Below are 12137 nucleotides of genomic sequence, written 5' to 3' on the forward strand. Positions count from 1 at the left end.
CGCTTAGGTTCTAGAGGGGAGATATTTTCTCCATTTTCCTTTTCTTATATCCCTTTCTTCTTTAAATTACTTTTATTTTCCTACTAATCCAACACACCAAGTCTAAATAAGACTTCTAAATTAATTTTAATTATCGACTTCTATCGAATTAAAAGTAATTTCAAGTTATGAAATTTTTTGGGTCGTTACAGGGAAGCCATGCTGACTGAGATGAAGGCACTTATGAAGAACAATACATGGGTGAAAGGGAAATTGCCTGATGGAGTAAAGACAGATGGGTGTTCACGATAAAGAGAAGACCAGACGGTACAATTGAGAGGTATAAAGCACGACTTGTGGCAAAGGGGTACACTCAGACTTAAGGGGTAGACTATGTCGAAACATTCTCCCCAGTCGCCAAGAACAACACTGTGAGAGTGTTATTTTCGATCGCGGCGAATAAAGACTGGCCACTTCATCAGTTCGATGTAACTAATGCGTTCCTACATGGAGAATTACCAAAACCCGTGTTTATGGAACCCCCACCTGGGTTCACCGAGGAGTTTCAAAGTAGGAGAAGTTTTTCAACTCAAGAAGACATTATACGGGTTAAAGCAGTCCTCGAGGGCATGGTTTGGGAGGTTCACAGAGGTTATGAAGAAGTATGGGTATGAACAGAGTAATTCAGATCACACTCTATTCCTCAAGAAGAAGGAGGGCAAGATTACATGTTTGATTATTTATGTAGACGACATGATCATTAAGGAGATGATGAGAAAGAAATGGCGGAGCTCAGAAAGAATTTGTTCAAGGAATTTGAGATGAAGGATCTAGGTCTCCTCAAGTATTTCTTGGGAATTGAAGTACTAAGATCGAAAAGGGGGATCTTCATAAACTAGAGGAAGTATATACTAGATATATTGGCAGAAATTGGGATGCTAGATTGCAAGCCCGTAGATACCCCTATGGTACAAAATCATGGACTACAGATTAATGAAGATGGAGAACCGGCCGACAGGGGGAGATACCAGAGACTTGTTGGGAAGCTGATCTACCTTTCCCATACAAGACCAGATATTGCATACGCAGTAGGAGTGGTGAGCCAGTTCATGCACGCACCATAAGGAGAGCACTGAGAGGCAGTACTAAGAATCATCTGATAAGGGAACAGCCGAGCATGGGCTCATGTTTGAGAAACACGGACCCATGGAGATACACGGTTTCACTGATGCTGACTGGGCAGGAAACCTGAATGACAGGAAATCAACCGCTGGATACTTTGCCTTTGTTGGAGGAAATCTTGTAACGTGGAGGAGCAAGAAGCAGAAAATAGTAGCACTCTCAAGTGCAGACGCAGTGTTCAGAGGGATTAAGAGTGGATTGACGGAGATATTATGGCTACGGAGGTTGATGACGGAGTTGAACCTTCACTCTACTCTACCTTGTAGATTATTCGGTGACAATAAGGCGGTCATTAGTATCTCTGAAAACCTGGTGCAATATGACAGAACCAAACATGTGGAAGTGGACCGACATTTCATAAAGGAGAATTTGGAAGCTAAGGTGGTGGAAATGCCATATGTCAAGTCTGAAGATTAACTGACAGACATCTTGACAAAGGCAGTGAACTCGAAGTCGTTTCGAGAAGTACTTGGCAAGCTAAGTATCGGCAACCTCGTTACATAGCTTGAGGGGAGTGTTAGAAGATATTGTACAAAATCAGGAATTGATATGGGAGGATATTTCGCATATGATAGAAGAGTAATTAGTGTAATCTAGGTTTACCATGTATAGAACCTAGTCTAGTAAACTTTGCATTGTTGATATATTGAATAAGATTAATCCCTTCTACCGATTTCTACAACTAGTACTACATCCATTCCTTCATAGTTCAGTCATTTTTCTATTTCGGGAAGTTCCCTCATAGTTGAGTCTTTTCCACGTATAGTAACTTTTTTCTCTTTCTTACTTTACTCTCTCTTACTTTATTCTCTCTACGTTATTCACTTTCTACTTTAGGTGATATACCATACTGACACCCATTTATAGAATATAATTTTGAATTCACCCAATTCGACGTCTGCAAATCACAATCCTTAATTAATTTGCATGTGATGTGTTGGTTTTTTTTTTACTGTGATACAAAGATACACTAACCGGGCATAATACAACCCAATGAAGAATGGAGAAATTAAACGGAAATAAACTGAATTGAAATTACAAAGAAGAATTCGAAATAATAAACCGTAAAGATGTAAGCCGAGATGAGGAGAAAGGCGGGGGCAACCCTTTCTGGACCAGTCATCAATCACAGACATATAGTACCTGCCTCCTCTTTCCGAAGACGAGATACGCTCCGGTAGTACTCTCGGATTAGCATGTCGTCCCCAAAGATAAAACAGCTTCGTCTCTGAAGTTGTAGCACCGCTAGCAGCAGAGCTCCGGTGAATGGGAGTAAGGCGGGGGCAAAGCTTCAACGGAAAGATTATGCAGAGATGGAGAGAGCGTGTATGCAAGAATGCTTGAGTTTGTTGTGTTTAGAATGCAATGGATGCATGCCTATTTATAGGCCAAGTCCACCCGCAAGGGTTGCTGGAGTCAACAGACATAATGTCTGTCATCAAGGCCATTGACCGTAACCGCTGGGGGTTACTGACTGGTGCACTAGCCGTTGGGAGCTGAAGAGACACGATGCATCTGGACACACTACACGAAGGGATACACCATGGACCGTCGGGGTCCATCGGGGACCTTTTGTCTCCCTTTATGCGTCGGGGTCCAGCGGGGACCTGACGTGGACCGGTACCACCATGAGTCGGGGTCTGTCGGGGATAGCGTGGAGTTTGAGGTGGTATAAAAGGAACAAGCGGGGCTTAAACCACGCTTAACGACTAGCTCCAAAGAACAGCCCAAAGACCAAGATCCAAGGCACACGGCACACAGTGCCAGGGGCACGGGGACCGGGACCACCATGAGTCGGGGTCTGTCGGGGATAGCATGGAGTTTGAGGTGGTCTAAAAGGAACAAGCGGGGCTTGAACCACGCTTAACGACCAGCTCCAAAGAACAGCCCAAAGACCACCCAAAGACCAAGGCACACGGGGCACAGGGCACGGTGCGCGGCTCGTGGGCGGGCGGCGGCGGCGCGCGCGTGTGCGCGTTTGTGGGCTATGTCACCCTTCTTATTCCACAATAATTATTACACATAATAATTCATCTTATTAAATACTTCATCAAAGAAGTTTATCATCCCCGATGTGGGATAATTAACGCTTAGTTAATTAATCTCTTAGTTTTTTCTCATGGCTCATTTCTAGCTTTATTGGGACTAACTTTAATATATTATTTCTCATTCACCGGGAATCGGATTTGAGAAAATGAATATGCTACGGTCATCTACTCGGAACTTAGATCGACGCTATTGCATTTAATTTCACAAAATTAAATGTCTTGTAACATTTATTATTAGTCAAAGTCGTTTGACCTAACACGATTCCAACACATGTCACATAAAGAACATGTAGCTAAATTATCAAATGGTTAAGCTTGTGGTCTAAAGGGGATCAATCCATCTCATAGAAATACACCTTTTAGGATTGACACAGATTTTAATACTCCTACTTAATTAATAAAGTAAGAAAGAAGAAGAAAAAGTAGTTGAAATGTTATACTGGATATAATGCCGATAAATGATAAAGTAAAAAAAAGGATAAAAAAATTTATCATAAATGGATACGGATTATTTATTTGGGAAGGATGAAAAAGGAAATATGACATTTCTATGGGACGGATGGAGTATAAATTAGGGTCGATTTGGGTTTGAATCTCCTTTAGGCTCAGTTTGGTATCATGGAACTGAGCCTAGGGAATTAGAATTGGAGCCTTCAATTCCAAATCCAATGTTTATTCCGCAAAAAAATTAGATTTTAAATTGAATTACAATTTCAATTCCTCGATATGAATATTAGATCAAAAGTAATAGATAACTGGAATTTCAAATAGTACTGTAATAAAATTAGGCACCTTTACACATTATACACACATTGCACATACACACATCATTCATGGAGTGACCAATTTTTCTTTGTTGTCTCATTTTTCACTATTAATTCCTTGTTATAGATAAACATAAAAGTTCATCCAAAAATAATAATTTTTCATGGGGGAGAGTTGATTTGCTCTATAAACTCCACTCCACACTTTTGCCTTATACAACCGATTTAGGACGTACAACATTGAAGACATAACATCTTACCATAAAGTCTCAACTCCTATGAATAAAACCACCCTCAAAACCTTAATCTCGGAGTGCTCAATCAATTCTCACATAATAGGGCACTTGATTTTGTGCTTAAAGGCATTAAAACCAGCCAAACTCTTACCATTCCCTCAGTTAAAGCCATTTTTAGTAATGTTAGATAAAGCATTGAAAAATTAATTAGACTTCGTCAAAATATGAGTAGATTCTCTCTTTAATTTCCCATTGATTTCTCTCCATTTAATTTCCCATTGATATCTCTCCAACTTATGGTGAAAAATATACAAAAATGCATTCATGATGACGATATATAAAGCATTTTTGCCTACGTATGTAAGAGAATATAATCAACAATTTGTGCAATTATTGTAGGGAGAGATAGAGAGTGATGAACGAAAGTAATCCTAAATTTGTTTTTATTAACGAAATTCCAAAAAAAATAAATTCAAGTGTAATTTGAAGAAGTTCCTGACTGTAAAAATAGCAGTTTGGTGGTTGTACCGTATTTATCAACTAGTACTAGATTTTACTTTTAACTAATTTCAACCAACTGAATTTCTAATCTTTTTGGCATAGTGTTTTTATATGGAATTTTCAGACTATTGAAATTATTTCACCGGAAATGAAAAAGTCGTTATGGTTTCGTATAAAGTCTCCTCGTACGTACCAGCCAAGTTAGACATATTCAACAGTGAGGACTGAACCTCATTTTCATAAACTGAACTAAATTATTACCAAGTAACCATTACGATTGAAAATGAATATAGACAAATACAGATAACATTAATCATACTATGATAAAATCGACTGAGAAATTTTTTAACTTGGAAAATGTTAACAAAATTGCGATTTCCTTGATTAAGAACCGGTTATAACCATCGGCACTTGATTATAACTGTTTGATTCACCCATTCTGGGCAAGGCAAAATTATAAAACTCAGACAAGTCTTTTCCAAACCACACATCTAAGAAAATGATGCATCAATGCTGCAAAAATACAGAGAGCATTTACGTTTTCGTATGCTTTTAAGGATTAAATCCAGGATGAAAATATAAAGTAATTAGGTGGGCAGGCCTAACGATCAGATCCAAAGTCGAAAAGAGCTATGGATGAAGTTGTCTACACACACTACTTGGGATAAATACGCCATGGACCAACGATGGGCCAGTTGACCCTGCTCGACCCTACCTGGAATCGTCCCTGGTCGTCACATGCTTCACTTACTCTTTAATAATTTATCATGGGGGAGAGTTCATTTGCTCTATAAACTCCACGTACACTTATGGCCTTGTACAACCGATTTAGGATGCACAACATTGAACACCTACCATAAAGTCTCAACTCCTATGAATTAATAAACCCTCAAAAGCCCAATCTCGGAGTGCTCAATCAATTCTCACATAATATAGGGCACTTGATTTTGTGTTTAAATCATTAAAACCAGCCAAACCCTTGCCATTCCCCCAGTTAAAGCCTTTTTTTAATTAATGTAAAATAAAGCAGTGGAAAAAAATAAATCGCCACAAATTAATTAGACTTCGTCAAAACGGACAAGGTGATGTCCCATACATATCTTTCCCAGTGATTTCTCTCCATCTTCTAGTGAAAAGTACAATAATTGCATTCCTGATGACGATATATAAAGCATTTTTGCCTACGTATGTAAGAGAAAACAATCAACAATTTGTGCAATTATAAAGGGTGAGATAGAGAGTAGTGAATGAAACTATGAAAGTACTCCTAAATTTGTTTTCATTAACAAAATTCCAAAAACAATAGAACTCAATTGTTATGAATTGGTCCCCGACTAAAAAAATATCTGCCTAAGACTAGTACACCGAATTCATGCATCCACAAAATTCTATTGTTTCATTTTTATGATTAATAATTATGATGGTAATTAGTGGATCAAGGAACGTTCCTACTGAATGTGTATCAACTCTCAGAATGGTGATGAAAACAATGTCTTGTATTTGGCTTATGTAAAGACCTTGACCCTGTTAAGTGTTAAGTGTTGGGTTACAAACCCGTCCCATATCGGATGAGAGAGGAAAGTTGGAAGGTATATATAATTCCTGTCCAACCCCAATTAGTTCGAGGCCTTTTGGGAGTGAATCCGTGCGGGCTTGACCCAAATCGGACAATATCAAACTAATGTTGCAGTCGACAATCCTAACCTTAAGTAGTGGAATGGTAGCCATTTAAATTATGTACGTGAGTTAGCAGAATTTTGCAACGTCACATAAGATTTGAAAACAAAATATTAAATTACGAAGTTTCCATTTTCATTAAAATAAATATTTGATCTTTATTTTATATTCTTAATTTCATAATGCGAAACGGTTTGTGTATCACCTAAGCACGCCATTTTGTACACAGATGAGATAATTGAGAAAAATTAAAAATTCCAAACTTAATATTTCATTTACAGATCTTTTGTGACTATCTAGAAATTGACCAACTTTGTGATTTAACTAAATATTGTCTCTTAATTAATTGCTGAAAATTTTAGGATTAAGTAGCAAAAAACATACCCTAGTTATTAATAGGAAAAGTAAATAGGTCCTTAATTTTATGTTTTGTGAAATTTGGTCTCTAACGTTTATGTATATATATGATCGTTGGATAGATGTACTTCTTCGATAGCTGTTGGAAGGAAGAGGTAAAGAAGCAGATGGAGTATTAAATAAAGAAAGAAAAAATTATAGAGAAAGAATAGAAGAGTTAGTTAGATGTTTGATTAGCTGTAATAGAAAGTTATGTTAAATATGGATCGAAAGGTTGAGGATGAAGAATCTTGTAGACATTACATTGTGATACATGCTTAATATAATCTAGCTAGTGGCTAGTATAAAATGTGGAGTGACCATGTTTTTTCAATCGACTCATTTTTCAGTATAAATTCTGATGTTATTCAGGCTTCTTGATGAATGCGATAATTCCCGTCGGGTTAGACGCTAATTAACTTCATAAACTATTAGTAACTTATAATATGACAAATTTGGAAATGTGGAGTCATTGTAGATATACATAAAACTCATGTAGATATAAAGAGCAAAAGAGAGCAACGTTAATAGCAGAGCCATTGGAGTTGTGAACATATCATCCTAAATCTGTTTTTACTAACAAAATTGCAAATATTTTTTCAATTGTTATCAATTGGTCCCCATCTAAAAATAAATATAGAATGCAAAATTCAATTTTCTTCAATTGTTATGAATTGGCACACCACTAAAATTAAATATCAAGCTAGTAAGCGTCTATAAAATGTGGAGTTGAGTCCTTGTATTAGTATATCCACACCTACACAAAAAGAGAGAAAAAAAAAATAGTAGTAATGGAGAGACTGCAAACTAAGCTCTTTGAAGCTGCAACACAAAATTCCATCACTTCACTTCAACAACTACTGATTGATGATCCACTAATCCTCGAGAGAGCTCTTGTTAACCGTTTCAACGAGACACCTTTGCACGTTGCAGCCATGTTAGGCCACGTGGATTTCGTCCGGGAAATCATAGGGTTGCAACCACAACTGGTGAACGAGTTGAATTCGCATCACTCTTCTCCTCTGCATCTTGCAGCGGCTAAAGGGCATGTCGGGGTCGTGAAGGCTCTTCTATCGGTCGATAACCAGGCGTGTTTGGCCCGCGATAGGAATGAGCTTTTGCCGTTGCATTTGGCAGCGGCCAAAGGCCACGTTGAAGCTATGAAACTGCTACTTGAAGCTCGACCGGAAGCGACTAGGGTTACGGCTTGTGGAGGAGAGAGCATCTTGCATTTGTGTGTCAAAAGTTACCAATTGGAAGCTATCAAGCTAATAGTGAAAAGTGTGAGAAATGCTGGTGACTTCATCAACTCTAGGGATAATGATGGAAACACTGTCTTGCATTTAGCTGTTGCAGAGAAGCAAGTTGAGGTATGATATATAGAGCCCTAGACATCATTTATTAATGGGATAGTAATAATTTTAGTTGTACTCCCTATGTCCTTACTCTAAGCAGTGCATTTCTTATTTGATACTGGATTTTATACTATGGTGTTTTGTAAGTTAATTATAAAGAGGAATAAGGTAAGACAAAATAAAGTAGAGATAGCGATGTTTTTATTTTAAGAAAATGTATTTTTTAGAGTGGAACTGATAGAAATCCGTGGGTTCCATGGTTTTAAGATGGAACCCACGGATTTCTATCATGGTATTGCTGGGTCAGTTAAATTTGACCCACAGTCGGCGACCCGCTCTGATACCATGATAGAAATTCATGGGTTCTATCTTAAAACCCAAATTGGGTTTTAAGATAGAACCCATGGATTTCTATCAGGAACAATCCAAAAAAGGAAATGTATCATTTAGAGTGGGACACAAGGAATATAAGTTTCAAAATTCATGATTTAAATAGATATTATCTCTTATTAATTGTTGCTGAAAATTTTAATCTAAATTCTCTATTCAATATCTCTGTATTTTGGCTATATTTAGATTTAAAAAGGGGTTGGAGTATTTATATTGATCGTTATAAATAAACGTACATACTGGAAGTGGTTCAATGAAGAATATATTGGTCGTTAGAAATAAACGTACATACTGGGAGTGGTTCAATGAAGAATTATTTTAAAATAAAAACATGAAAACTTATTAGTTTGAAACACAAAACACAAAACATTTCAGTTGGGAGCAACTGATGTGTTTTGTGTTGTGAATTAATATGTTCTAATTTTAAAATAGTTCTCAATTGAACCACTCGTTACAATAAATTTGTTTTTATACTTAGTTAAGTAGAAAAAAAATTCTAAGAGTTACAACAAATAACAAATAGTAGATCTCCAACGCCCGACTATTCTTTGTAGTAGGAGGGATGCCTTGTTCGAAGTTGATATAAAATCTTGGGGTTATGGAAAAGAAATGATTTAACCAAACAATTTTGTCAATGGCCTCTAAATTGTGATTGTGCTTATTTGAAATCAGGCTGTGAAATATTTGGTGAGCGTGGGTGCAGTAGACGTGGATGCAAAAAATGAAGATGGTTTAACAGCAATGGATGTTCTTACTGGAAGCAGAAGAGATGTGAGGGACCCTGAAATTGCATACTTGCTTAAACATGGTGATAAGCCAGCAAAGAAGAAGGAAAAGAAAAACAGTGTGAATGGTTTGTTGAAGCAACATGCAGTTTGGCTTGAGAAAGAGAAAAATACATTAATGGTGGTGGCTTCCTTGATTGCGACCATGACTTTTCAAGTTGGAACTAACCCTCCCGATGGTCTTTGGAAAACATATGCAACTGTCGATTATTCTAAAAATTTCTACATTGGGAACACAGTAGCGTTCATATCGTCTCTAAGCATCATATTGCTTTTGACAAGTGGATTGCCGATAAGGCGTAGGTTCTTTATGTGGATCCTTATGGTGATCATTTGGATCGCCATCTCAGCTAGTGCATGGAGTTATATAACCGTCATAGTGTATTTGAAAGAGACTGAGAGTGATTCGTATACAGCCCCAAGTTCGTATACAGACCCACAAGTGTGCACGGTGATTGTGTGGCTCGGTTTGATGTTTCTCCTTCTCGTTGGTCACACCATCCGTTTGATAGTGTGGGTCCTTAAAAAGCTTGGAAGGGGAGTGCTCAAGTGTAAACGTTCTTTGTGCTAACTCATTGCTACCAATCCATCGCACAAAGCAGGACTCGACGTCAAGTCCAGCAGCCACAGCGCCTGCTGAGTTTGATTTACTTGTTATTTCTGTTTTATTCTTATTTTGTTGTAATTGTGTCGAGCAAAAGTTATAAGCTTCATTCTGGGTTTCCTTGCCGGTTCTTACCTAGGATGCAAAAGAGAGTCGAACAGCATGGGGTTAATTAAGTATAAATAAAACGATTGTATTTCCCCTATTCTTATGAAATACAAAATTAAATTGTTGGTTTCTTCCTCTCTAATTCTCACCTCCTCTCAACTAGGGTTTTTCTCTCAAAAACATTAGAACTTCCACCCTTCTTCATGATCTCTGTGACTGAGCATCTACCATTTCTAAACCTGTGTGAACTGGAAATGTGGTCAAATTCTAAGTCACTTGACCAATTCAAAGGATGACACCCAATCCCAGTGTGTAGACAATGAGTGAGGAGGCTCCCCACACTCAAACCCAAATTCAATCAAACTAAATGTTAGTAATTGATCTGACCAAATCCAATTCATCTAAAAAATTATAGTCGTTGGAGCAATGGAGGCTTGAAGTTAGAGTAGCAGTTGGAAGTTATAACTAACTTTGGAGCCAAGCTGTAGAGTGGCAGTTGAGCTGATTGAGTTTCTTCTCAAGTTGATATAACTATGAATAAAAATTCATGGTTGAAAGTAGAGAGCATCTCAGTTAGAAAGTGAAGTTTCAAGAAAGGAGAGGAGTGTTCTCCAACTGTGCGTTATTAGCTCTCGAAGTAGCATCGTCTTCAAGCGAGTTGAGAGATAGAGAGATCTTCATCTTGTAATCATTAGGTGTAGATAGATTCTTGTAATTCTTCTTGAGTTATCAATAAATATACACACTAGTTTCTGCTCATGGACGTAGGCGTAGAGCTGAACCACTTAATTTCCCGTGTTCTTTCTTTTCTTGTTTTCGATATTGTTCGAGCGTTGCAAATTATTCACAACGTGGCGCCGTCTGTGAGAAGGGGTCGAAGGGATCGAGAGGAAAAGGTTTAGAAGCTGTTTTCTGTGTCATAGGCTCTGTTCTTCCAAGTGAGGCGCACCAACTATTTGAGGAATGTCTACAGCAAACTTTGAAGTTGAAAAATTCACTAGTCGGAACGATTTCGGCTTGTGGAAGCTCAAGATGAAGACGATCTTGATGCAACAAGGGTTCAAGATATGGGTTCAAGATAGAGTTCAAGATATGCAATACAAGGCATATAGCACCTTAGAGAGGTGCTATAGCAGCTGGGGTTTGGTCTAAATTAGAGTCATTATATATGTCGAAGACATTGGCCAACCGGCTGCATTTGAAGCAAAAATTGCTAACATTCAAGATTGCAGATGGGAAGAGTGTATTGGAGCAGCTAGAAGAATTTGGAAAATGTGTTGATGAAGCAGTTGAGAGTCTGAAAAACCAAAAAAACCAACTCCAAATCTATTGATGTAGCAGTTGAGAGTCTGAACATCAAGGCTGACTTCAAGAAGAATGGGAAGAAGAAGTCACAGAAGAAGCCTTGGAAGAGTAAAGGAGCTGATGGGAAGGAGACCAGGTCATGCCATTATTGCAAGAAGCCTGTCCACTTAAAGAAAAACTGCTGGTCTTGGAAGAAGAAACAGTCGAGGAAGAAGGTGGGAAGAATACTGCTGATTTGTCAGAAGAGTTATAGGTCCCAAAGGCTCTGTGTATATCTAAGGATGTATAGGAACTTCCCTAGATCATGGATTCTGGATGCAACTTCCACATGTGTCCAAATAGAAGCAATTTTTTATGAGATGAAGGATGCAACTGGATCAATTTTATTGGGAAATAATCAGATATGCAGAATCAGAGGGATAGCGGACATAAAACTCAGATTACATGATAGATCATCAGGTTGCTCACTGGTGTGAGATTCGTTCCAGAGATAAAAAGAAACTTGATTTCTACTGGAGTTTTGGATGCGGCAGGTATGCTTGCATTTATCTGATGGAGTCATGAATATTGTCAATGATAAGACTCATTTCATATATCGGTTATGAGGTTAAATTCTGTATTTCAGTAAACTAACAAGTGTTTGTAAGTTCAGGTGCGTGAAAAATCTACCAGACCCAGGAAATGCAGGTAAATCAACCGGGCAGATAAAAGTGAGGAAAAGTGAAGTGAAAAGCACCAACAATCTACCTGACTCAGGAGAATGACGAAAACGCTGGCAGGAAGCAAAAGTGAACAAGGAGAATCTTT

The 12137-nt window shown here is 37.9% G+C and overlaps 1 protein-coding gene across 1 annotated transcript; it reads left to right on the plus strand.

The window, feature by feature from the left end:
* The first annotated feature begins 7520 nt into the window (after positions 1 to 7520).
* LOC121782205 (ankyrin repeat-containing protein BDA1-like) lies at positions 7521 to 10160 on the plus strand. Its single transcript, XM_042179944.1, has 2 exons — positions 7521 to 8153; positions 9201 to 10160. Exons 1-2 carry the CDS (start codon positions 7575 to 7577, stop codon positions 9882 to 9884), a joined length of 1263 nt encoding a protein of 420 aa, XP_042035878.1. The 5' UTR covers positions 7521 to 7574; the 3' UTR covers positions 9885 to 10160.
* Positions 10161 to 12137: the final 1977 nt, after the last annotated feature.

Source organism: Salvia splendens, chromosome 20, assembly GCF_004379255.2.
Source record: "Salvia splendens isolate huo1 chromosome 20, SspV2, whole genome shotgun sequence".
Classification (NCBI taxonomy): Eukaryota; Viridiplantae; Streptophyta; class Magnoliopsida; order Lamiales; family Lamiaceae; genus Salvia; species Salvia splendens.

Coding starts and splice junctions, on each gene's coding strand:
- LOC121782205 (XM_042179944.1), top strand. CDS start 7,575: ATGGAGAGACTGCAAACTAAGCTCTTTGAAGCTGCAACACAAAATTCC. Junction 8,154..9,200: donor TTGCAGAGAAGCAAGTTGAG/GTATGATATATA, acceptor ATTTGAAATCAG/GCTGTGAAATATTTGGTGAG.